Source organism: Pseudophryne corroboree, chromosome 2, assembly GCF_028390025.1.
Source record: "Pseudophryne corroboree isolate aPseCor3 chromosome 2, aPseCor3.hap2, whole genome shotgun sequence".
In the NCBI taxonomy this organism is placed as follows: domain Eukaryota; kingdom Metazoa; phylum Chordata; class Amphibia; order Anura; family Myobatrachidae; genus Pseudophryne; species Pseudophryne corroboree.
In genome coordinates this window covers 238,744,699-238,772,265 of record NC_086445.1, presented here as the reverse complement: position 1 = coordinate 238,772,265, position 27,567 = coordinate 238,744,699, and the positions used below count along the sequence as shown (strand labels likewise).

Here is a 27,567-nt window from a genome sequence, read left to right as displayed (position 1 = left end):
CATAACCTGTCCTTTGAGGGCAAAGGATACGCCAAAATAATTCTCTTGGGAACCTGCAGTCTCTTGTCTGGAGTTTCCCAAGCCTTTTCAAATAAAGCGTTCAGCTCATGAGATGGGGGAAACGTTACCTCAGGTTTCTTTTCCTTAAACATGCAGACCCTCGTGTCAGGGACAGAAGGGTCCTCTGTGATATGTAAAACATCTTTTATTGCAATAATCATATATTGAATAGTCGTGGCCACTCTTGGGTGTAACCTCGCATCTTCATAGTCGACACTGGAGTCAGAATCCGTGTCGGTATCAGTGTCTGCTACTTGGGAAAAGGGACGTTTATAAGACCCTGAAGGGTCTTGTGACACAGTCAAAGCCTTGGATTGAATCCCTGCTTTGTCCTTGGACTCTGCTTTGTCCAATCTCTTATGTAATAAAGTCACATTAGCATTTAACACATTCCACATGTCCAACCAATCAGGTGTCGGCTGTGCCTACGGAGACACTACCACCATCAGCTCTGCATCCTCCCTAGACGAGCCTTCCGCTTCAGACATGTCGACACACACGTACTGACACCCCCACACACACTGGGATATATGAATATGGGGACAGCCCCCCAATGAGGCCCTTTGGAGAGACAGAGAGAGAGTATGCCAGCACACACCCAGCGCCACTAGACACTGAAAACACAGTCCCAGCCTATACAGCGCTTTTTTATATATATCATTTGCGCCAAATAAATGTGCCCCCCCCCCTCGTTTTTTGTCCCCTGTTACTTGGTTCAGCAGGGGAGAGTCCGGGAGCAGCTTCTCTGCAGCATGTTGTGGAGAAAATGGCGCTGGTTAGTGCTGGAGGATCAAGCCCCGCCTCCTCGACGGCGGGCTTCGGTCCCGCTCCTTTTTTCTATACTGGCGGTGGTTTTCTAATACACTGCCTCCGCAGTATCTAACAATGGTGCCAGTGTTATTTGAGGTAATTATTGCTGCCCAGGGCGCCCCCCCTGCGCCCTGCACCCTTGCTGTGCCTGTGTGTAGGAGCAATGGCGCGCAGCTCGACCGCTGCGCGGTACCTCTCTGAAGAACTGAAGTCTTCTGCCGCCTTTGTTGTCTTCTTACTTCATATACTTACCCGGCTTCTATCCTCCGGCTCTGTGAGGAGGACGGCGGCGCGGCTCCGGGACGAACAGCGAGGACGACACCTGTTTTCTGACCCTCTGGAGCTAATGGTGTCCAGTAGCCTAAGAAGCAGAGCCTATCAGTAAAGTAGGTCTGCTTCTCTCCTCTCAGTCCCACAAAGCAGGGAACCTGTTGCCAGCAGTGCTCCCTGAAAATAAAAAACCTAAGAAAAGTATTTTCAGAGAAACTCAGTAGAGCTCCCCTGCAGTGCATCCAGTCTCCTCTGGGCACAGGATCTAACTAAGGTCTGGAGGAGGGGCATAGAGGGAGGAGCCAGTTCACACCCATCTAAAGTCTTAGAGTGCCCATGTCTCCTGCGGAGCCCGTCTATACCCCATGGTCCTTACGGAATCCCCAGCATCCTCTAGGACGTAAGAGAAATTCAGAGGTAGCTCTTCCTCAATTGCTTGAACCCATGTTTCAATGCCTTTTGCAGCCCAAGAGGCTGCCATAGTGGGTCTATGTACAGCACCTGTAAGAGTGTAAATACACTTAAAGCAACCCTCCACACGCTTATCCGTCAGCTCCTTCAAAGAGGTGACGGTGGTGAGAGGCAGAGTAGATGACACCACAAGACGGGCTACATGTGAGTTCATTGGTGACGGGGTTTCCCACTTGTTACTTTACTCCGCAGAGACAGGATAACGAGCTAGCATCTTTTTAGACAGGGAAAATTTATTTCCTGGAAATAACCAGGATTCCTGACGTATGTCAATTAAATAGTCAGAATGTGGTAAGACTAATTTAGTAACCTTCTGACGTTTGAACTTATCAGGTTTCTTAGACGTATCAGGAGGGTCACTCATCATAGTAACATAGTATCTAAGGTTGAAAAAAAGACAATTGATCATCGGGTTCAACCTATTTGTGGTCTCCTATGCACGATTGTTTTGTATAAAATTTTGACTGAAGTTGTTGACTGCCGTTCCGATTAACCCCTCTTTTTTATAATAACCATAGTGCGTGACTATGCCCCGTAACCCTGGATATCCTTATCCATTAGGAATTTATCTAACCCATTCTTAAAGGTGTTGACTGAGTTGGCCATTACAACTCCCTCAGGCAGGGAATTCCAAACACGTATCGTCCTTACCGTAAAAAAGCCTTTACGCTGTATTGTGTGGAATCTCCTCTCCTCTAACCTGAGCGAGTGTCCACGAGTTCTCTGTGTTGATCTAACCAAAAACAGGTCCTGCGCAAGATCTGTATATTGTCCCCTTATATATTTGTAAATGTTGATCATGTCCCCTCTTAATCTCCTCTTTTCCAGTGTAAACATGCCTAGTCTTGCAAGCCTTTCCTCGTATTCCAGCGTCTCCATACCCTTAATTAGTTTGGTCGCCCGCCTTTGAACCTTTTCTAGCTCCAGGATATCCTTTTTGTAGTAAGGTGCCCAGAATTGTACACAGTATTCAAGGTGTGGCCTCACAAGTGATTTATAAAACGGGAGTATAACACTCTCGTCCCTAGCATCAATTCCCTGTTTTATGCATGCTAATATCTTATTAGCCTTCTTTGCTGCAGTCCTACTTTGGGTACTACTGCTTAGTTTGCTATCTATGAGGACACCCAAGTCTTTTTCCAGTACAGAATCCCCTAATTTTACCCCATTTAGTAGGTAGGTGTTATTTTTGTTTTTGTTACCACAGTGCATTACCTTACACTTGTCTGTATTGAAGCGCATTCTCCATTTCGCTGCCCAAGCTTCTAATTTAACTAAGTCATTCTGAAGCGACTCAGCATCCCCCTCCGCATTTATAACTTTACACAATTTGGTATCATCTGCAAAAATTGACACCATGCTCTCTAGACCTTCTGTTAGGTTGTTAATGAAAATATTGAACAATAGCGGTCCTAATACTGAGCCTTGCGGCACACCACTTAGCACTTCAGTCCAAGTTGAAAAAGATCCATTAACCACAACGCGCTGCTCCCTATTATCTAACCAGTTTTTGACCCAAGTGCATATTGTGCTTCCTAGCCCTGATTCTTGTAGCTTGTAGATAAGTCTCATGTGTGGTACAGTATCGAACGCTTTGGCAAAATCTAAAAAGATTACATCCACCTCTTTACCCTGATCTAGGTTTGCGCTTACTGTTTCATAAAAGCCAAGTAAGTTGGTTTGACAGGATCTGTCCTTCATAAACCCATGTTGATTCCTTTTAATGACTTTATTGACGTCAAGGAACTTCTGAATACTATCTCTTAGAATACCTTCCAATACTTTCCCCACTATAGATGTAAGACTAACTGGTCTATAATTACCTGGTTCAGCTTTACTTCCCTTTTTGAATATAGGCACTACTTCCGCTATACGCCAGTCTTTGGGAACCATACCTGATATTACTGAATCCTTAAAGATCAAAAATAGCGGCTTTGCAAGTTCAGAATGAAGCTCCATTAGAACCCTTGGGTGAATACCATCGGGACTTGGTGACTTATTAATCTTTAAATGTTTTAATCGGTCACAGACTACTTCCTCGCTTAAATAAGTACCTATCAGTGGTATATTCTCATTATTGAGATTATATGTTAGTCCCTGAATTGGGTCCTCTCTAGTAAATACTGTTGAAAAAAACTCATTTAGTGTGTCCGCTATGTCATTATCATTTTTGCTTAAGACTCCCAACTTGTCTTTTAAAGGGCCTATACTCTCCTTCTTTAATCTCTTGCTATTAATGTATTTAAAGATTTTTTTGGGATTCGCTTTGCTTTCCTTTGCTACTAGTTTTTCAGTTTCTACTTTAGCCGCTCTTATTTCCTTTTTGCATATTTTGTTACATTCCTTATAGTGCTGAAATGACTCTGCTTCCCCGTCAGATTTGTATTTTTTAAATGCTCGCCTTTTCTTGCCCATAAATTCCTTAATCTTTTTGTTAAGCCACATCGGTTTATGATTTTTATTCCTTTTTTTGCTGCTCGTAGGAATAAATTTGAGTGTATTTTTAGCTAGCAGGAATTTTAGTACCTCCCATTTCTCCGTAGTATTTTTTCCTAAAAACAAACCTTCCCATTCAATATCCCTGAAAAATACCCTCATCTTATCAAAATTTGCTTTGCTAAAGTTTAGAGTCCTAGTTGAGCCAGTATAGGGCTGTTTATGGAAACTGATATTGAATGTGACCATATTGTGGTCGCTGTTTCCCATGGGTTCCCCTACTATAATACCTGATACCAAATCCCCATTGTTTGTTAATACCAGGTCTAAGATTGCATTGTACCTAGTTGGTTCCTCAATTAGTTGAACTAAGTAGTTATCATTAAGTGTGTTTAAAAACATATTGCCCCTAGCAGTATCACATGAATCGTTTTTCCAGTTCATCTCTGGATAGTTAAAATCTCCCATCACTACTATGTCTCCTACTCCTGCTGCTCTTTCAATTTGCTTTAGTAACAATTCCTCATCAGATGCGTTGATGAAGAATCAGCTTGATCGCCTCCACCAGGTCAGGAACATCAACCTGTGTTGTAGAATCTTCATCAGAAGCAGCAGTATCAGCATCTGATGGATCAGTATATTCCCCATCCGAATCAGAAGAATCATCCGAAGTATTAGTGGATTGTGAGGAAGAAATGGCCTGCTTAGATGACCCTTTGGTCCCAGTAGGGCGAGGGTTAGGATTTTGTTTAACCAAGGACTGATTTAACTTCTGTAACTAGGTAGACAGAGTATCTGCCCATGGTGGATTAACTACAGGGACAATATGTGGTTGTAATGGCACAGGAGGTCCCACAGGGGGCGTAAGTCTTGTTACAAACGTAGTCAGCATATTTGAAAATGCAGCCCAAGGTGGAACTGCCACAGGTGCTGCGGGCCGACTAGGGGGTGCAGAACATCCAGTACCTGGACCCTCAGCAGAAATCATTTCCTCAGGTAAATCCATGGTGCCAGCACTGCATGATGCAGGATTTCCCGCCCTGTGCAGCAGACATTATTGGGAATGTAGCCTTAGGGCGTATTAGTACAATATAGCCAGACAAACACAATACCTGACAAAAAAACCCTAAGATATGTGACTGCAATGCAGAGCACAAACAGAGGATTTAAGTGGTATGAGATGACTGAAACACAGTGAAAAATACAAAACAGTATATCCTGTGGAACACTATATGGTATATGAGACCCTGACGCACTTAGTTCCTCAGGGTACAGAATATAGTGATAGTAATACGTGTGATACATAGAACAGAATCCACACAGCAACTATAGGCACACACAGTCACAGGTACAATGCAGAAATTATTACATATAAACAATAAGACTGCACTGGACTAGTAATACTACATAGAGACATGAATGTATACAGATATAACAATGCACAGTAAACACTGGATGTATATCACAGAATACTTGTACTAAATATTCATATACTAGTGCACTTGTTCTTAACGAACGCTGTCTAAACGACATGTAGAATACTTAAGTGTCCTGCAAATGCACAGCGCTGATGAGACAGGCGGCTTTACAGAGGAGACAGTGCCCAGCAGTCCCAGGACCAGCGCAGCTCTGTGAAATGGCGCCCAAACGCTGACAGGGAGTGAGGGAGAGATGCAGCTCCAGGGCATCTGGGAACACCTGCTGTAGATGGCGCTTGGAGCTGGGGGAGGGGCTACAGGTCAGCACCTTATCCCTCTGCTGGATTTCATCACCGGGTACTATGGAGCCTATAATAAACGGATTTTAGTAAATCTGACCTGTGCTCCCTGCCCTTGTGGATATAGTGGTGTCCCTGCACGGCCACAGTTTCCACGCCAGCGGTGCGGTCCGTCTCCTGGGACCGCGACCGGATCGCAATTTTGGCTGGTCCCACGCGATCCAGGAGAGCAGCAGCGGTGATGTGTGCCTGATGACCGGAGCGCCTCCGCTGCAAGTACCCAGCAACCAGGGCGCGGGAGTATGCAGCGCCGCTGGGGAAGGTGATGGAGGCGCAGCACAGAATGTCAGCATGACATGCCTGTGCTGGGGCCCTTGAAGTCTTCTTTCCTCTTAAAAAGCTATTATTAGAGCTGCCTAGCGCAGCCCCACCTGTTATCTGCCTGCACTGCAGGCACCAACTTACAAACTGAGCTCCAGTGCCTGGAGGCAGGCTATAGAGGCGGTGCAGTGCATCCTGGGACAGTCAAAGCTTTAGCCCAGAGGTTCTCAAACTCGGTCCTCGGGGGCACACACAGTGCATGTTTTGCAGGTCTCCTCACAGAATCGCAAGTGAAATAATTAGCTCCACCTGTGGACCTTTTAAAATGTGTCAGTGAGTAATTAATACACCTGTGCACCTGCTGGGTTACCTGCAAAACATGCAGTGTGTGTGCCCCCGAGGACCGAGTTTGAGAACCACTGCTTTAGCCTGTTGGTGCCTCGGATCAAGATTAAACGCTACACCCGAATGTTATTCCCTGTGAAATACCAGTGTACCCCGCTTTAGAAATATGGATTTATTCAAGAATGATTTAAAATACTGAATCTAGGAAAAATCTTTTGTATTCCAGGTGGACTCTCATTTCAATATTAAAACCACACTGTTATTACAGTTAATCTAGAGTTAGCAAAAATAGGATTTTAATTACCTACCGGTAAATCCTTTTCTCGTAGTTCGTAGAGGATGCTGGGGTCCACATTAGTACCATGGGGTATAGATGGGTCCAGTAGGAGCCATTGGAACTTTAAGAGTTTGAGAGTGCGGGCTGGCTCCTCCCTCTATGCCCCTCCTACCAGACTCAGTTTAGAAACAACTTTGAGAGAAGGATTTTACACAGATAGTGGCGAGATTCACACCAGCTCACTCACAAGGCAAAACAAGCTAACCAGCTTGAAACATCAGCAACGGCTGAACAATATTACTTAACTAACTAACAAAACAGTACTTAACCCAGAACTAAGCAGTACTGAACTAAGTAACCACTGCAGGATCACGAAGCGCTGGGCGGGCGCCCAGCATCCTCTACGGACTACGAGAAAAGGACTTACCGGTAGGTAATTAAAATCCTATTTTCTCTAACGTCCTAGAGGATGCTGGGGTCCACATTAGTACCATGGGGATGTACCAAAGCTCCCAGAACGGGAGGGAGAGCGCGGAGGCTCCTACAGAACTGACTGACCAAACTTCAGGTCCTCAGCGGCCAAAGTATCGAACTTGTAGAACTTTGCAAACATGTTCGACCCAGACCAAGTAGCCGCTCGACAAAGCTGTAAAGCCGAGACACTCCGGGCAGCCGCCCAGGAAGAACCCACCTTACGAGTAGAGTGGGCCTTAACAGGTGTAGGACACGGCAATCCTGCTGTAGAATACGCATGCTGGATAGTGAACCTGATCCAGCGAGAGATTGTCTGCTTAGAAGCAGGACACCCAAGTTTCTTGGGATCATACAGGACAAACAGAGAGTCCGATTTTCTGTGACGAGCAGTCCTCTTCACATAGATTTTCAGAGCCCTTACAACATCCAAGGACTTTGACGAAAATGAGGAGTCAGTAGCAACTGGCACCACAATAGGTTGGTTGATATGAAATGCCGACACAACCTTTGGAAGGAACTGCTGACGTGTCGGGAGCTCAGCTCTATCTTCATGGAAGATCAAGTAGTGGCTCTTACAAGACAAAGTGCCCAACTCCGACACACGTCTAGCAGAAGCTAAGGCCAACAAAGTGACAGCCTTCCACGTGAGAAACTTGACCTCAATCTCCTGTAGAGGTTCGAACCAATCCGATTGGAGGAACTGTAACAACACGTTAAGATCCCAGGGCGCCGTAGGTGGCACAAAGGGAGGCTGGATGTGCAGAACCCCTTTCAGAAAAGTCTGAACCTCATGGAGGGAAGCCAATTGTTTCTGGAAGAAAATGGATAGGGCCGAAATCTGGACCTTTACGGATCCAAACCTCTGGCCCATATCCACACCTGCTTGCAGGAAGAGGAGAAACCGTCCCAGTTGAAGCTCCACCGTAGGAAAATTCTTGGACTTGCACCAAGAGACATATTTTTTCCAAATACGTTGGTAATGTTTAGACGTTACTCCTTTCCTAGCATGTATCAGGGTAGGAATAACCTTGTTCGGAATGCCCTTCCGAGCTAATATCTGGCGTTCAACCTCCATGCCGTCAAACGTAGCCGCGGTAAGTCTTGATAAACAAACGCCCCCTGCTGCAGCAGGTCCTCCCGGAGAGGAAGAGGCCGCGGCTCTTCTAGCAGTAGATCCAGAAGATCTGCTTACCAAGCCCTTCTTGGCCAGTCCAGAGCAATGAAGATCGCTTGAACTCTTGTTCTCTTTATGAGTTTTAGAACTCTTGGAATGAGTGGAAGTGGAGGAAACACATACACCTACTGGAACACCCACGGAGTCACTAGGGCGTCCGTCGCCACGGCTTGAGAGTCCCTCGACCTGGAACAATATCGCCGAAGGCCATCATGTCTATTTGAGGTACACCCCAAAGATCTGTTGCCTCCGTGAACACCTCCGGATAGAGTCCCCACTCTCCTGGATGGAGATAGTGTCTGCTGAGGGAGTCGGCTTCCCAGGTGTCTACTCCCAGGATGAAGATTGCTGACAGCGCCAACGCATGTTTTTCTGCCCAGAGGATAATTTTTGTTACCTCTGACATTGCAGCTCTGCTCTTCGTTCTGCCCTGTCGGTTTATGTAAGCCACCGTCATTAAACTGTCCGACTGCACTTGAATGGCTCAATCTCGCAGAAAATGGGCCGCTTGGAGAAGACCGTTGTAGATAGCTCTTAGTTCCAGAATGTTTATTGGAAGGCTGGATTCCAGGCTTGACCACCGGCCTTGGAAGGTTTCCCCTTGAGTGACTGCGCCCCAGCCCCGGAGGCTTGCATCTGTGGTTAGAAGGGTCCAGTCCTGAATCCCGAACCTGTGGCCATCCAGAAGGGGAGGTAGTTGCAGCCACCAGAGGAGTCAAATCCTGGCTTTCGGCGACAGACGTATTCTCTGGTGCATGTGTAGATGAGATCCCGACCACTTGTCCAGGAGATCCAGTTGGAAGGACCGAGTATGAAACCTTCTATACTGTAGAGCCTCGTAAGAGGCCACCATCTTCCCCAGAAGGCGAATGCACTAATGAACCGAAACCCGGGCTGGCTTCAGGACATCCCGGACCATTGTTTGTATCACCAACGCTTTCTCCTCTGGGAGAAACACCCTCAGCACTTCCGTGTCGAAGATCATTCCCAGAAAAGTCAACCTCCTGGCTCGGCTCCAAATGTGATTTTGGAAGGTTCAGGATCCAACCGTGTTCCCTGAGCAGACGAGTCGTGAGAACAATGGACTGCAACAACGTCTCCCTGGATGATGCCTTTATCAGCAGATCGTCCAGCTATGGGATTATGTTCACCCCGTCTGCGGAGGAGAACCATCATTTCTGCCATCACCTTGGTGAACACCCTCGGTGCTGTGGAGAGGCCAAATGGCAGTGCCTAAAACGGATAGTGACTGTCTAGCAGTGCAAATCTGAGATAAGTCTGGTGCGGCAGCCAAATCGGAATGTGGAGGTACGCATCCTTGATATCCAGGGATACCAGAAACTCTCCCTTCTCAAGACCTGAAATCACTGCTCTGAGAGACTCCATTTTGAATTTGAACACCCTCATGTAAGGGTTTAATGATTTCAAGTTCAAAATTGGTCTGACCGAACCATCCGGTTTCGGTACCACGAAAAGGTTTGAATAATAACCCTTGTTTTGCATACGAGGTGGAACTGGGACAATGACCTGTGACTTTTCCAATTTTAGGATGGCTTCCTGTAGGATAGCCCTGTTTGTCAGCAAAGCTGGCAAGCCTGATTTGAAGAATCGGTAAGGCGGGAGTTCTTGAAACTCCAGTCTGTACCCCTGGGACACAATGTCCTGTACCCAGGGATCCAGGCCGGACGACACCCAGATGTGTCTAAAACATCTGAGCCTCGCACCCCCCAGCCCGTCCTCCAGGCTTTGTGGTCCACTATCATGCTGAGGATTTTGAGGAACCAAAAGCAGGTCTCTGGTCCTGGGAGCCTGCGAGTGCAGGCTTTTTGGTTTTTGCACAACCACCTCTAAAGAAAGTGGTAGGAGGCTTGGACTTTCTGCCTTAACTGTCCGAAAGGACTGCGGCACAGCTGAAGAAAATGGTTTCTTCGTAGAAGGTGTAGCAGAGGGAAGGAAAGGTGACTTACCCGCGGTTGCCGTGGAAATCCATGCATCCCCAAATAGAGCCTGACCTGTGTAGGGTAGGTTCTCCACACTTCTCCTGGATTCCGCGTCTGCAGACCATTGGCGTTGCCAGAGTCCCCTGCGAGTGGAGACAGACATGGAAGATATCCGTGCAGTCAGTGTACCCAGGTCCTTCATGGATTCCACCATGAACCCCGCTGAATCCTGTATGTTACGTAAAAACAATTCAATGTCACTTCTATCCATTGTATCCAAATCCTCTAGTAATGTGCCTGACCACTTTACTATGGCTTTAGAAATCCATGCACAGGCAATAGTGGGCCTTAACGCCACTCCTGAAGCAGTGTAAATGGCTTGAGCATAGTGTCAATCTTACGATCAGCCGGTTCTTTTAACGCGGTAGATCCAGGGACAGGTAAAAACCACCTTTTTAGACAGTCTGGAGACAGATGCGTCAACAAAGGATGGGTTTTCCCATTTTTTTCTATCTTCCTCAGGGAAGGGAAAAGCAACCAGAACCCTTTTTGGGATCTGGATTTTTTTTCTCCGGGTTTTCCCAGGATTTCTTAAATATAGCGTTTAATTCTTTAGATGCAGGGAAGGTTAGCGAGGCTTTCTTATTGTCAGTAAAGTAAGCCTCCTCAACCTGCTCAGGTGTAGTGTCATTTATGTTTAACACATCTCTAATAGCCTCAATCATGAGCTGCACCCACTTGGCAAGGGATGCCGCCCCCCTCAGCACATCCTCATCACCATCTGCAGTATCAGAATCGGTATCCGTGTCATCTTGCATAATTTGGGCAAGTGCACGTTTCTGTGAGAACATGCTAAGGGATTTTGCAGGAATAGGGACAGAGCCTGACCAAACTGCCATGGACTTCTTCAACACCTGAGTTTCAGTCTCAGTATTAGCCACCCTAGTAGAGATCTGAGAGATCATTCCTTTGATAGAAGTTAACCACTCAGGCTCGACAATAGGGATCTGAGACAAAGCATTACAATCCTGTGTACATGGAATGGATCCTTCCTGAGAGGAAACCTCTTCTGCAGCATGGCTATGTGAGATATTAAACACCAACACACACACACACACACACACACACACACACACACACACACAGGGAAAAGTCAGACACAATTTCCCCCCAAGTATGCCACAGAGAGGCACAGAGATTGGAGCCAACCCACACACAGCGCTTTTTGAGGTAGTAGTAATAAAACCACCATAATACCTTAATAGACTACACAGACTTTACACAGCCTCCACCCCCCCCCCCCCCCCCTACAACCCCCTGGTATCGCACAGGATAGCTGGAGTTGCTTGGAGGGACAGCTCTCCCTGTCAGAGTTTGTTGTACAGTAACTGCAAGCAGGAAAATCGCGCCTAACGCTGCTGGGTCCGCTCTGAGAAGCTCCACCCCCTGAATATGGCGCTGCTTCCCGCTCTTCATTATATTATACTGGCCAGAAGATTTCTGTTGGCAGCGATCCGGGGACGCTGACAAGCTTGCTGACCATTGTAGGGTATAGGCGCCGGCTCAGGGTGCCCCTCACAGCGCCGCACTGTGCTGCTGAGCCCCAGAGCGCAGTTAGTACTGCACTCCCAACCCTGTTGCCGCCATGTTCACACCGGCTCCCCGCTTGCCAGGGGGGCCGGTGACTCACTCGCCACCGAAGTCTTCTGGCTCTGTAAGGGGGTGGCAGCATGCTGCGGGAGTGAGCGGTTGCCTGGAGCGGCTAACGAACAGCACCCTCAGGAGCTCAGTATCCTGTCAGCGGAGATCGTGGCACAGACCCCGCAGGGCGGACGCTACTATCCCCCTTAGTCCCATGAAGCAGGGAGGCTGTTGCCAGCAGCCTCCCTGTAAAATAATAAACTCTAAGAAAACTTTTACTAGAGAAACTCTGGAGAGCTCCCCTAGCTGTGACAAGCTCCTCCGGGCACATTTTGTAAATTGAGTCTGGTAGGAGGGACATAGAGGGAGGAGCCAGTCCACACTCTCAAACTCTTAAAGTGCCAGTGGCTCCTAGTGGACCCATCTATACCCCATGGTACTAATGTGGACCCCAGCATCCTCTAGGATGTAAGAGAAAAGGCAATACATTTAAATGTAACAATATTTCTGTATCCCAGGAACTGGATACCTATGTAGCAGATAATGGGGTCGATTCTATTCGGCAACTTAAGAATAGCGCCGGGAATTAGCTCCCGACGCTATTCAATTCAGCTGCTAGTGACCCGCAATTGTCGGGAATTCTTCTCTCATCCCCGGGGGATGAGAGAAGAAACCCGACAAAAGTGCTGCCTCGCGGCCGGCGCGAGGCTGATTCTGTCGGGAATCAGCATCGCCGCGGGTAGTTAAGTCGGAGATTGCCTGTTCTCCCGACAAAACTACCTGTTAAGTCGGCGAGAACGGGACATCGCCGACTTAACTGGAGCTGAATTGAATAGCGTCGGGAGCTAATTCCCGGCGCTATTCTTAAGTTGCCGAATAGAATCGACCCCAATGAGACATCAATTCTAAACAGCTCACATTTATTAACCAAATGTCTAGATTTTTTTATTTAAGGGTGACAGGAGAGATCATGCCCTATATCACTTTTGAAATATTATACAGGTTGAGTATCCCTTATTCAAAGTGCTTTGGACCAGCAGTATTTTGGAATAATTGCATACCATAACAGTGATCAAGAGAAACTCAGGAGAGCTCCCCTAGTGAGTGTCCAGTCAGTCCTGGGCACAAAGTCTAACTGGGGTCTGGAGGAGGGCCATAGAGGGAGGAGCCAGTTCACCCCCAGTTTAAGTCTTTTCAGTGTGCCCAGGCTCCTGCGGATCCCATCTATACCCCATGGTCCTTTTGGAGTCCCCAGCATCCTCTAGGACGCAAGAGAAATTGGGGTCCTTTTCTGGGTCCCATTGGAATGAAGGTTCTTATTAAACTTATTAATGATTTAAACATAAAAAGACAGAGTTGATTTGGACACTACAAAAGTGTTGCAGGGAGGGGGGTGGGACAGTGCTGCTGGGCTGTGTAGCATACAGGACACCCTGCACCTGAGCTGCAAAATGTAGGGGCGTGGCTTCGTGGGGAAGGCGCATGGCCACAAAATAGTGCCAATTCACATTACACCACACAGTAGTGCCGCTTATACACACTGCACCAGGTAGAACCTTCTATACATTCTGCGCCAGGTTGAGCATGTTATACACTTTGCGCCAGGCAGAGCACATTATGCACATTGCACCAGGTAGAGCACGTTATGCACTTTGCGCCAAGCAGAGCACATTATACACATTGCTCCAGGTAAAGCACATAGACATACATTAAAACAACCCCCACAAAAAAATGTAGTCAGCGTGATTACTCACATAAAGACCTGCTATATGCAGTACCAAGCTCGATGTGATCTGGTGTATAGCAGAACAAAGACAGACTAGAACCATCCACCTGGGGCAGAGAGGGAATGGGTGCCAACCAGCCAGGGCCAGAGGGAGGGATTAGGGAGGCATGCTGCTGCCAGGGGGAGGGATGTGGGGGGCACGCTGCTGCCAGGGGGAGGGATGAGGGGGGCACGCTGCTGCCAGGGGGAGGGATGAGGGGGCACACTGCTGCTGACAGGAGGGGAGATGGGGACACACTGGCGCTGGCAGGGGGGATAGGGGCACACTGATGCTGGCAGGGGGAATAGGGAGCACACTGGTGCTGGCAGGGGGAATAGGGGGCTTCTCACAGTCACGCACCCACATGACGGGACTTGCCGCCAGAGCAGCACAGACACAGCAGTCAGGAAGCCTCCCCCGGGCGAATCAAGCACAGTGAGAGGTGCCCTGTACACAGCAGTGGGTCACCACTGCCTTCTCTCCCCGCAGTAGAGCTCCGGTGACCAGGAGTCTAGGAGGAGTGGCTGCGCCTGCAACGCGGCAGGCCCGGCGATGATTGGCTGAGGCTCAGGCGGGGGACGCTGTCTGCGGCAATTGGCTCAGGCGGGGGACGTTGCCGGCGACGATTGGCTACTGCCGGCGGCGATGATAGGTTAGAGAGTCCTGCAGGACCCGCTCATATTTTATAATTGAGTCACTCAATGCCTGCGCTACAGCACATTTTTGCGAACACTGCATAATGAGATATCATGGCGATGGGCCCAGTCTTAGCACAGAATACATTTATGTTTCATATACACCTTATACACACAGCCTGAAGGTCATTTTAGCCAATATTTTTAATAACTTTGTGCATTAAACAAAGTGTGTCTACATTCACACAATTCATTTATGTTTCATATACACCTTATACACACAGCCTGAAGGTCATTTAATACAATATTTTTAATAACTTTGAGTATTAAACAAAGTTTGTGTACATTGAGCCATCAAAAAACAAAAATTTCACTATCTCACTCAAAAAATTCCATATTTCAGAATATTCCGTATTTCTGAATATTTATATATGGGATACTCAACCTGTTAAAGAGTGGGTACACACATGGAATTCTAAAATGTTTATTAATCAATTTTACTAGCAGCACAAATTATATTATACGTACACAGTAATAATATAGATATATTGTAAGACAATCAATTGAGCAGTCACTTGATAAAACATTCAATATATGAATAAATGTACATAGTCTGTATAATACTGGAAATTACATTTCCCTACAGACATATGATTCTATGTACAAATCATTTTTGAGCAAAAACATAAAATACCAGGGTCAGAAATAAAAAGAGTACACACAGCCTTGATTTTAATAAACCTCTTTTCACGCAATTTCTTTCTTCTTATCACCAACTATTATCGCTTTTCTATACTTGATTTTAATACTTCGCCCCCAGAGTCCTATTATAGGGCATATAAATACAGTTTGATATAGTGGTTTATATAGCCTATAACATAGGAGTTATTGATGTAATTACCTTTTAGATATTTAATTAATTATTTTAACTTTTTTTTACTAGCGATAAAAGTGCACCCATTTGGAACCGATTCCTTTCTCTTTCCGTTTTTGAATAATGTTTGCAATTCTGAATCAGGGGGTAGCACCCAGAAACAATGAGTATGATGCATTAAATTACATTATACATATATTTATATCTACACTGGTATTCCTTTGCCTATTTCATATATTGTAAAAACTTGGTTTTCTATCTGAGGTGGATTATTTATTTATTTAAGTTTATAACCGATATCAGATCCGAAAGTGCTTAGATTTTTTGGAGAAAATGCGATGAGCTCTTATTCTGAGAAATGGATTTAAAGTAGAGATGAGCGGGTTCGGATTTACTCGGTTCTTAAGGCCAGAATTATCGCAAGTTTTTTTTTCCTGGATTCTTCTTATTGGCTAACCAAAACACGTGACGTCCGTGAGCCAATTAGTAGATTTGGGTAAATCCGAGTAAAACCGAACCCACTCATCTCTAATTTAAAGGGTCAACGTAAAACTAGGCTGGAATTGCCTAAAGTCAAATACAATATGCCATAACATTCTCAGCTGCCCAGCTGTAAACCAAATAAATTACAAACGTAATCCACATTGTAATGGTCTGTTCAGATGCTGACCAACACCATCTGTGGTAATTGTAAAGGGCCAACAGAATGTACTTACAACATCTATAGAGTGAAGGCAGCCCTCTACTTCTAAAGATTAACCATAGTCTTAGGTCGTAATAATAATAGTATCCAGAAATACAGATGTAGCCACGTTCAACGTTGCTGCTACTGCGCCATGCAGCCGTCTTAGTCGCGCCCTACAAATAGCGCAGGTTGGCGAAGTAGGCCGTGATAAGGCGCAAGAGGATCCACAGTATGCAATACACAGCTTCACCACTGGGCGGCGATTGCTCCACTAATGAAATGTAGAGATGAGCGGGTTCGGTTTCTCTGAATCCGAACCCGCACGAACTTCATGTTTTTTTTCACGGGTCCGAGCGACTCGGATCTTCCCGCCTTGCTCGGTTAACCCGAGCGCGCCCGAACGTCATCATGACGCTGTCGGATTCTCGCGAGACTCGGATTCTATATAAGGAGCCGCGCGTCGCCGCCATTTTCACACGTGCATTGAGATTGATAGGGAGAGGACGTGGCTGGCGTCCTCTCCATTTAGATTAGGAGAGAGAGAGATTGACCTGAGGCTGATACTGTAGAAGAGAGTGCAGAGTTTAGTGACTGACCACAGTGACCACCAGCAGTGCAGTTGTTTTATTTAATATATCCGTTCTCTGCCTGAAAAAAACGGTACACACAGTGACTCAGTCACATACCATATCTGTGTGCACTGCTCAGCCCAGTGTGCTGCATGCCTGCATCATCTATGTATATATTATATATCTGACTGTGCTCAGCTCACACAGCTTATAATTGTGGGGGAGACTGGGGAGCACTGCAGTGCCAGTTATAGGTTATAGCAGGAGCCAGGAGTACAAGACAGTCACATACCATATCTGTGTGCACTGCTCAGCCCAGTGTGCTGCATCATCTATGTATATATTATATATCTGACTGTGCTCAGCTCACACAGCTTATAATTGTGGGGGAGACTGGGGAGCACTGCAGTGCCAGTTATAGGTTATAGCAGGAGCCAGGAGTACATATTATATTAAAATTAAACAGTGCACACTTTTGCTGCAGGAGTGCCACTGCCAGTGTGACTGACCAGTGACCTGACCACACTGACCACCAGTATAGTTAGTAGTATACTATATTGTGATTGCCTGAAAAAGTTAAACACTCGTCGTGTGACTTCACTTGTGTGGTGTTTTTTTTTTTATTCTATAAAAAACTCATTCTGCTGACAGACAGTGTCCAGCAGGTCCGTCATTATATAATATATATACCTGTCCGGCTGCAGTAGTGATATATATATATTTTTTATATCATTATTTATCATCCAGTCGCAGCAGACACAGTACGGTAGTTCACGGCTGTAGCTACGTCTGTGTCGGCACTCGGCAGTCCATCCATAATTGTATACCACCTACCCGTGGTTTTTTTTTTCTTTCTTCTTTATACATACATACTACTACATCTCTTTATCAACCAGTCTATATTAGCAGCAGACACAGTACAGTACGGTAGTTCACGGCTGTGGCTACCTCTGTGTCGGCACTCGGCAGTCCGTCCATAATTGTATACCACCTAACCGTGGTTTTTTTTTCTTTCTTCTTTATACATACATACTACGACATCTCTTTATCAACCAGTCTATATTAGCAGCAGACACAGTACAGTACGGTAGTTCACGGCTGTGGCTACCTCTGTGTCGGCACTCGGCAGTCCGTCCATAATTGTATACCACCTAACCGTGGTTTTTTTTTCTTTCTTCTTCATACATACATACTACGACATCTCTTTATCAACCAGTCTATATTAGCAGCAGACACAGTACAGTACGGTAGTTCACGGCTGTGGCTACCTCTGTGTCGGCACTCGGCAGTCCGTCCATAATTGTATACCACCTAACCGTGGTTTTTTTTTCTTTCTTCTTTATACATACATACTACGACATCTCTTTATCAACCAGTCTATATTAGCAGCAGACACAGTACAGTACGGTAGTTCACGGCTGTGGCTACCTCTGTGTCGGCACTCGGCAGTCCGTCCATAATTGTATACCACCTACCCGTGGTTTTTTTTTCTTTCTTCTTTATACATACATACTACTACATCTCTTTATCAACCAGTCTATATTAGCAGCAGACACAGTACAGTACGGTAGTTCACGGCTGTGGCTACCTCTGTGTCGGCACTCGGCAGTCCGTCCATAATTGTATACCACCTACCCGTGGTTTTTTTTTTCTTTCTTCTTCATACATACATACTACGACATCTCTTTATCAACCAGTCTATATTAGCAGCAGACACAGTACAGTACGGTAGTTCACGGCTGTGGCTACCTCTGTGTCGGCACTCGGCAGTCCGTCCATAATTGTATACCACCTAACCGTGGTTTTTTTTTCTTTCTTCTTCATACATACATACTACGACATCTCTTTATCAACCAGTCTATATTAGCAGCAGACACAGTACGGTAGTTCACGGCTGTAGCTACCTCTGTGTCGGCACTCGGCAGTCCGTCCATAATTGTATACTAGTATCCACCCATCTCCATTGTTTACCTGAGGTGCCTTTTAGTTGTGCCTATTAAAATATGGAGAACAAAAATGTTGAGGTTCCAAAATTAGGGAAAGATCAAGATCCACTTCCACCTCGTGCTGAAGCTGCTGCCACTAGTCATGGCCGAGACGATGAAATGCCAGCAACGTCGTCTGCCAAGGCCGATGCCCAATGTCATAGTACAGAGCATGTCAAATCCAAAACACCAAATATCAGTAAAAAAAGGACTCCAAAACCTAAAATAAAATTGTCGGAGGAGAAGCGTAAACTTGCCAATATGCCATTTACCACACGGAGTGGCAAGGAACGGCTGAGGCCCTGGCCTATGTTCATGGCTAGTGGTTCAGCTTCACATGAGGATGGAGGCACTCAGCCTCTCGCTAGAAAAATGAAAAGACTCAAGCTGGCAAAAGCAGTAGCACCGCAAAGAACTGTGCGTTCTTCGAAATCCCAAATCCACAAGGAGAGTCCAATTGTGTCGGTTGCGATGCCTGACCTTCCCAACACTGGACGTGAAGAGCATGCGCGCCTTCCACCATTTGCACGCCCCCTGCAAGTGCTGGAAGGAGCACCCGCAGTCCAGTTCCTGATAGTCAGATTGAAGATGTCAGTGTTGAAGTACACCAGGATGAGGAGGATATGGGTGTTGCTGGCGCTGGGGAGGAAATTGACCAGGAGGATTCTGATGGTGAGGTGGTTTGTTTAAGTCAGGCACCCGGGGAGACACCTGTTGTCCGTGGGAGGAATATGGCCGTTGACATGCCTGGTGAAAATACCAAAAAAATCAGCTCTTCGGTGTGGAACTATTTCAACAGAAATGCGGACAACAGGTGTCAAGCCGTGTGTTCCCTTTGTCAAGCTGTAATAAGTAGGGGTAAGGACGTTAACCACCTCGGAACATCCTCCCTTATACGTCACCTGCAGCGCATTCATAATAAGTCAGTGACAAGTTCAAAAACTTTGGGTGACAGCGGAAGCAGTCCACTGACCAGTAAATCCCTTCCTCTTGTAACCAAGCTCACGCAAACCACCCCACCAACTCCCTCAGTGTCAATTTCCTCCTTCCCCAGGAATGCCAATAGTCCTGCAGGCAATGTCACTGGCAATTCTGACGAGTCCTCTCCTGCCTGGGATTCCTCCGATGCATCCTTGCGTGTAACGCCTACTACTGCTGCTGGCGCTGCTGTTGTTGCTGCTGGGAGTCGATGGTCATCCCAGAGGGGAAGTCGTAAGACCACTTTTACTACTTCCACCAAGCAATTGACTGTCCAACAGTCCTTTGCGAGGAAGATGAAATATCACAGCAGTCATCCTACTGCAAAGCGGATAACTGAGGCCTTGGCATCCTGGGTGGTGAGAACCGTGGTGCCGGTATCCATCATTACTGCAGAGCCAACTAGAGACTTGTTGGAGGTACTGTGTCCCCGGTACCAAATACCATCTAGGTTCCATTTCTCTAGGCAGGCGATACCGAAAATTTACACAGACCTCAGAAAAAGAGTCACCAGTGTCCTAAAAAATGCAGCTTTACCCAATGTCCACTTAACCACGGACATGTGGACAAGTGGAGCAGGGCAGGGTCAGGACTAAATGACTGTGACAGCCCACTGGGTAGATGTATGGACTCCCGCCGCAAGAACAGCAGCGGCGGCACCAGTAGCAGCATCTCGCAAACGCCAACTCTTTCCTAGGCAGGCTACGCTTTGTATCACCGGTTTCCAGAATACGCACACAGCTGAAAACCTCTTACGGCAACTGAGGAAGATCATCGCGGAATGGCTTACCCCAATTGGACTCTCCTGTGGATTTGTGGCATCGGACAACGCCAGCAATATTGTGTGTGCATTAAATATGGGCAAATTCCAGCACGTCCCATGTTTTGCACATACCTTGAATTTGGTGGTGCAGAATTATTTAAAAAACGACAGGGGCGTGCAAGAGATGCTGTCGGTGGCCAGAAAAATTGCGGGACACTTTCGGCGTACAGGCACCACGTACAGAAGACTGGAGCACCACCAAAAACTACTGAACCTGCCCTGCCATCATCTGAAGCAAGAAGTGGTAACGAGGTGGAATTCAACCCTCTATATGCTTCAGAGGTTGGAGGAGCAGCAAAAGGCCATTCAAGCCTATACAATTGAGCACGATATAGGAGGTGGAATGCACCTGTCTCAAGCGCAGTGGAGAATGATTTCAACGTTGTGCAAGGTTCTGATGCCCTTTGAACTTGCCACACGTGAAGTCAGTTCAGACACTGCCAGCCTGAGTCAGGTCATTCCCCTCATCAGGCTTTTGCAGAAGAAGCTGGAGACATTGAAGGAGGAGCTAACACGGAGCGATTCCGCTAGGCATGTGGGACTTGTGGATGGAGCCCTTAATTCGCTTAACAAGGATTCACGGGTGGTCAATCTGTTGAAATCAGAGCACTACATTTTGGCCACCGTGCTCGATCCTAGATTTAAAGCCTACCTTGGATCTCTCTTTCCGGCAGACACAAGTCTGCTGGGGTTGAAAGACCTGCTGGTGAGAAAATTGTCAAGTCAAGCGGAACGCGACCTGTCAACATCTCCTCCTTCACATTCTCCCGCAACTGGGGGTGCGAGGAAAAGGCTCAGAATTCCGAGCCCACCCGCTGGCGGTGATGCAGGGCAGTCTGGAGCGACTGCTGATGCTGACATCTGGTCCGGACTGAAGGACCTGACAACGATTACGGACATGTCGTCTACTGTCACTGCATATGATTCTCTCACCATTGAAAGAATGGTGGAGGATTATATGAGTGACCGCATCCAAGTAGGCACGTCACACAGTCCATACTTATACTGGCAGGAAAAAGAGGCAATTTGGAGGCCATTGCACAAACTGGCTTTATTCTACCTAAGTTGCCCTCCCACAAGTGTGTACTCCGAAAGAGTGTTTAGTGCCGCCGCTCACCTTGTCAGCAATCGGCGTACGAGGTTACATCCAGAAAATGTGGAGAAGATGATGTTCATTAAAATGAATTATAATCAATTCCTCCGCGGAGACATTGACCAGCAGCAATTGCCTCCACAAAGTACACAGGGAGCTGAGATGGTGGATTCCAGTGGGGACGAATTGATAATCTGTGAGGAGGGGGATGTACACGGTGATATATCGGAGGGTGATGATGAGGTGGACATCTTGCCTCTGTAGAGCCAGTTTGTGCAAGGAGAGATTAATTGCTTCTTTTTTGGGGGGGGTCCAAACCAACCCGTCATATCAGTCACAGTCGTGTGGCAGACCCTGTCACTGAAATGATGGGTTGGTTAAAGTGTGCATGTCCTGTTTTGTTTATACAACATAAGGGTGGGTGGGAGGGCCCAAGGACAATTCCATCTTGCACCTCTTTTTTCTTTTATTTTTCTTTGCGTCATGTGCTGTTTGGGGAGGGTTTTTTGGAAGGGACATCCTGCGTGACACTGCAGTGCCACTCCTAAATGGGCCCGGTGTTTGTGTCGGCCACTAGGGTCGCTAATCTTACTCACACAGTCAGCTACCTCATTGCGCCTCTTTTTTTCTTTGCGTCATGTGCTGATTGGGGAGGGTTTTTTGGAAGGGACATCCTGCGTGACACTGCAGTGCCACTCCTAAATGGGCCCGGTGTTTGTGTCGGCCACTAGGGTCGCTAATCTTACTCACACAGTCAGCTACCTCATTGCGCCTCTTTTTTTCTTTGCGTCATGTGCTGATTGGGGAGGGTTTTTTGGAAGGGACATCCTGCGTGACACTGCAGTGCCACTCCTAAATGGGCCCGGTGTTTGTGTCGGCCACTAGGGTCGCTAATCTTACTCACAGTCAGCTACCTCATTGCGCCTCTTTTTTTCTTTGCGTCATGTGCTGATTGGGGAGGGTTTTTTGGAAGGGACATCCTGCGTGACACTGCAGTGCCACTCCTAAATGGGCCCGGTGTTTGTGTCGGCCACTAGGGTCGCTAATCTTACTCACACAGTCAGCTACCTCATTGCGCCTCTTTTTTTCTTTGCGTCATGTGCTGATTGGGGAGGGTTTTTTGGAAGGGACATCCTGCGTGACACTGCAGTGCCACTCCTAAATGGGCCCGGTGTTTGTGTCGGCCACTAGGGTCGCTAATCTTACTCACACAGTCAGCTACCTCATTGCGCCTCTTTTTTTCTTTGCGTCATGTGCTGATTGGGGAGGGTTTTTTGGAAGGGACATCCTGCGTGACACTGCAGTGCCACTCCTAGATGGGCCAGGTGTTTGTGTCGGCCACTAGTGTCGCTTAGCTTAGTCATCCAGCGACCTTGGTGCAAATTTTAGGACTAAAAATAATATTGTGAGGTGTGAGGTATTCAGAATAGACTGAAAATGAGTGGAAATTATGGTTTTTGAGGTTAATAATAATATGGGATCAAAATGACCCCCAAATTCTATGATTTAAGCTGTTTTTTAGTGTTTTTTAAAAAAAAACACCCGAATCCAAAACACACCCGAATCCGACAAAAAAAATTCGGTGAGGTTTTGCCAAAACGCGGTCGAACCCAAAACACGGCCGCGGAACCGAACCCAAAACCAAAACACAAAACCCGAAAAATTTCAGGCGCTCATCTCTAATGAAATGTACAGCATAGTGCTGAACAGCAGCGGATGGATATGGCCCTACAGAATACTATACAAAGTAGCAGGCCCTGACAAGCGGGCCAGTTCACAGTAAATACGGTAGATTTTTAATATAATACTGCAGGGCAGAGTAAAAAAAATCACTGGAATGGCAGGCACCCAGACACAACATGTCTTACAACTGGGTGTTTCTTAGGGGATCCGGTCTGAAGATCGACAGTGTCTAGGTCGACAATGTTTAGGTCGACCACTATAGGTCGACAGTCACTAGGTCGACATGGATGGAAGGTCGACAGGGTTTCTAGGTCGACAGGGTTTCTAGGTCGACATGTGCTAGGTCGACAGGGTTTCTAGGTCGACATGTGCTAGGTCGACAGGTCTAAAGGTCGACATGAGTTTTTCACATTTTTTTTCTTTTTTTGAATTTTTTTCATACTTAACGATCCACGTGGACTACGATTGGAACGGTAAAGTGTGCCGAGCGAAGCGGTAGCGGAGCGAAGGCACCATACCCGAAGCATGGCGAGCGAAGCACTAATTTGGGATCCCGGTCACTCTACGAAGAAAACGACACCAAAAAATAAATAAATCCTCATGTCGACCTTTAGACCTGTCGACCTAGCACATGTCGACCTAGAAACCCTGTCGACCTTCCATCCATGTCGACCTAGTGACTGTCGACCTATAGTGGTCGACCTAAACATTGTCGACCTAGACACTGTCGATTTGATGAACCACACCCGTTTCTTAGATGCACTGTATAAAATGATCCCCACATTAAGCAGAAATGTGAACACAGAAATTGGATTTGCTCAGCGTCTCTAATGCACACAAAAGTAAAAAACACACAGTTCAGAGTTCTAAACAGCTCTCTAAAAGAAAATCATCACTGAGTCACTGCAGATGTCAGTTAAGTATCGCCGATGGTTACCATGCCCGTGAGCTAGGATTTGATTCCCGCAAAGGACATACTTGTATTGTATATCTTTAAAATATAGTATCCACGGCTTTTTTCCAATTTTCCCAAAACAAGTTCTGTCGTGCAAGACAGGTGACTGACACCTGCAATGATACAGTGATGTCGCTCATTGTATTTTTTTTTTTTTATATTGCTGTGTGTTCCAACTCTATCACTTATTGTAATTATTTTTTTCCTTTTAGGGAGCTCTTTAGAACTCTGAACTGTGCTTTTCTTTGTGTGCGTCGGAGAAGCTGAGTAATTCTTTATCTGTGTTCACATTTATACTTAATGTAGGGATCATCTAAAAAAAAGTAGTTCTTAAACTACAAGCATTGTTTGACTTTACAATGGAGACTTCACATATGCGCAATGGTGGTTTTCGCGTGGACGAACAACAGTATTGCATCTGCCAAAGACTCATTACACTGTGACTAAATACGCCATGCTGTGTCAAGGTGCAGAGAAGCTTAATGTGACTAGTTTTTCCCACTGCATCCCACCTAGAGGATAGATGAGCGTGGTTACATCTGTACTAACATTATAGGACCACCTCATTGATGGTGGAATCCACCAGATATTCTGAGAACTCGACGGAAACACTCCATAGAGTTTGGAAATCCAATCTTGGCCTGCCGGATTCCAAATCCTTCACTAATTTCTTAGAAAATCTCTCCACTGCCTTATTAGCCCAAGCTGAAGCCAAGATCGGTCTAAGGGAGGCACCTGCTATCACATAAATGGACTTAAAGGTAGCCTTAACCTTCATGTCTGTGCTATCCCGTAAGGAAGCAGCGATCAGAACTGGAATGGTGGTGAGCTATGGGAGTATTCACTGTAGTCTGAGATTCTTATTCAATGTATTCTTGTTAGGGAGAGTATATAGGGACTAAAACATGTGGGAGACCTGAAACCTATTGATCAGGCTTCGTCCATGTTTCCGTTAACAGGTCCCCCAACTGAGCATAAGAAAGGAAGTAAACCATGTTCCTTCTTTCTACTAAACCACAAACTGTCAAGAATGTCTGATTACCCATCCTGAGTATTTAGTGTCTACTGGATGGCACACACTACATCCTCTACCTTCTTACTTCTTGTCTGAGTTCTCACCAGGGCACAAGGAAATTTTAGGTTAGAGAACACTCTGCATTCCTCTTGGGAGTCTGAGGGCATAACTCAATTGTCAGCGATTGCCCTTTCCCGGTTGAATATGCACGGCAGCCACCACAATTTACTACAGTTGGAACATGCACAAAAGTGTTCCCTACCCCATAGGGTAGTGAGCATTTTTGTGCAAATCTGTGGATGAAGGGCTGCTGTTGCCAATGTTTAAACCCGTGACAATGTCAATTCACACCCTTTACTGGCAACTGACTTGCCCCTTATAACACAATCCCACCCACCCAGAGACAGACTCACAGGAGCCATCTTTGGGGCCAATGTATGGTCTTGTTCCCTTAATGACAGATATTGGAAAGTGACATTTTTCAATAATGGCTTTGTCGGTTTTTAAAGATTCTGAATGTACTTTGCAGTCTTTTTACGAAGCAAATCAAACTTCAGTTTCAGAAAATAATGACAATCTAGGCATATTTCATAAATCAAAATCGCCTCTACTAAGCCGCAGGGAGATATTAACTACTTATGTGGAGCAAGACTACTTGTTTTCTAAAATCCACTTGCATAGCCACTCCGTAAAAACTTACCTTCCATTCAGCAACTTATTCCGCATGGTAGAAAAATCCATAGGGTTCCTGATGATTTTCCTATAGCCAGGCACAAACCTCGGGTTCACGGGCTCTAGAAAAGGCCATGCGTCATCATGTGACTCCATCTCCATTAAGATGATTCTGGAACATAGGGAAAAGATTGGGGGCTTTTCTCACTTCTAATAAACCATCACAAAGTTAAATGCATTAAAAAAACAACAACTTTCCTATAACTTAAATGTATAACTGTTTTATGAACGTACTACACATTAAATGGTCTAGGCAAGATTATACTTGGTTTACTAAAGTAATGTGGCCCAACAGCTTCATTTCTAGGAGTCTCTGCAGTGGGATCAGTATGTTATGCCGGCGGAGGGAATCCCGATGGTTGTAATACAGACGCTAGGATCCCGCTGATGAGAAGACCGACATGGATGAGTTAGGGGTGTTCTCCCATCTCTTCACCCCCCTAACCCTAAACCTCCCTTCCCGCAGCCCAACCCTAACCTCCCCCCTTAGTGCCTAACTCTAACACTCCCCCCCCCCCCCCCCTCGGAGGTGCCTAATCCTAACCTCCGTCCCCGCTGCCTAAGCCTAGACCACCCTCCCCGCAGCCTAACCGTAACTAGCCCCCCCCCCCCCCTCAGCAGCCTAACCCTAATGTAGTGCACCTCCTGCATCTCAGGTCATCTCTGATATAAGGTTGGGATGGGGTAGTACAGGATGAGTCTCCAATTACCTAGATTAGTGCAATCTAAATATTGCATAGCGAAACGGTTTTAGTAACAGGAATGTCACTACAAGTGTGAGCAGTGCGCACACATTGCGTCTCTCTACACAAAACGTGTCCCGATAAAGGATTAAAACAATAAAAGAAAAAAATATTGTGGAGTTTGAGTTATTTTTATTAAGAGAAATAGAGAGGAAAGTGTGGCACGTTCCCTCCATACTTTCCTGGTGGAGCTATCACGTTGGAAAGCAGGTGCACATGTACGGTAAGAAGATAAAGCATTGCTGTGCCACTTTGTCCCCGTGCGCCAACTCCTGTTAGGTTTAGGAGCAGCATCGCACTGTCTGTAATAGCCAATAATATTACAATATATGTAATATATGGTGCCACTGTGTGGCAATAACTAAGCACTAATGTACATATCGCCTTTCTTATCCAGCAGCATGACTAAAGGAACCTCTGTTGGCATCTTTATCAATCCACGTGTGTTCTTCTGAACTATCTACATAAATCCTACATAAGTTTACATATAAAGTGTTTCTGTACCATTTTATTAATGTTCTGAATCATGAAATATTAAATTATGTCATCTGCTAAGTCAACTTACTCGCAGAACGTTAGGTCAGGACACTGGCTTCTGGTGGTGATTCGTCGCCGCTTTGCAAGGGATATCTCCGACAGAGACTGCTGACACACAGGCGTCTGTTCTTTCCGTCGTGACTGTTTTAAGGGACTGTCATCTTGATATCGCTGTACACTCTTTTTGGCTCGTCTTGAAGAGCCACTGGGTCTTAGATACTCACTTTCTCCTTGCTGAAAAGAAAAGATCACATAAGCTGTAACTTACAAAGAGAACAGTAAGTAAAATAGCATGTAACGTATATAATGCAATCCATAAACACGAAGAATGTAATAGGAACGTGGTTTTAGAGGCCATATAGCAAGGACACAATAGGGGACATATAGGAAGACGGTTTCAGATGTAACAGGGAAGGAAGATGGTGTTGCGCATGACAACTACAAGTTTGCCTTTATTATCTAAACAGCACTAAAAAGCATCATTCCATCTAGTTAGTTGCTAAGGGAAACATCACTCTATATGCTTTCTGTCAGGACCAAATGTATTGGGGAATAGGA

At 46.1% G+C, this 27,567-nt stretch overlaps 1 protein-coding gene across 6 annotated transcripts in view; it reads right to left on the bottom strand.

Annotated features, from left to right (window-relative positions):
* Window positions 1-27,567, bottom strand: part of BAZ2A (bromodomain adjacent to zinc finger domain 2A) — a 441,771-nt gene that overhangs the window by 56,750 nt on the left and 357,454 nt on the right. For all 6 annotated transcript variants that reach the window (XR_010211400.1, XM_063952546.1, XM_063952545.1 and 3 more), the window contains 2 exons: window positions 27,038-27,243; window positions 25,698-25,841 (listed from right to left, as the gene is read on the bottom strand). Coding sequence is in view for 5 of the 6 variants with exons in the window: in XM_063952546.1 (XP_063808616.1) it covers window positions 25,698-25,841; window positions 27,038-27,243 (350 nt within the window). In the remaining variant the exon portion in view is untranslated. The remainder of the gene's footprint in view (window positions 1-25,697; window positions 25,842-27,037; window positions 27,244-27,567) is intronic.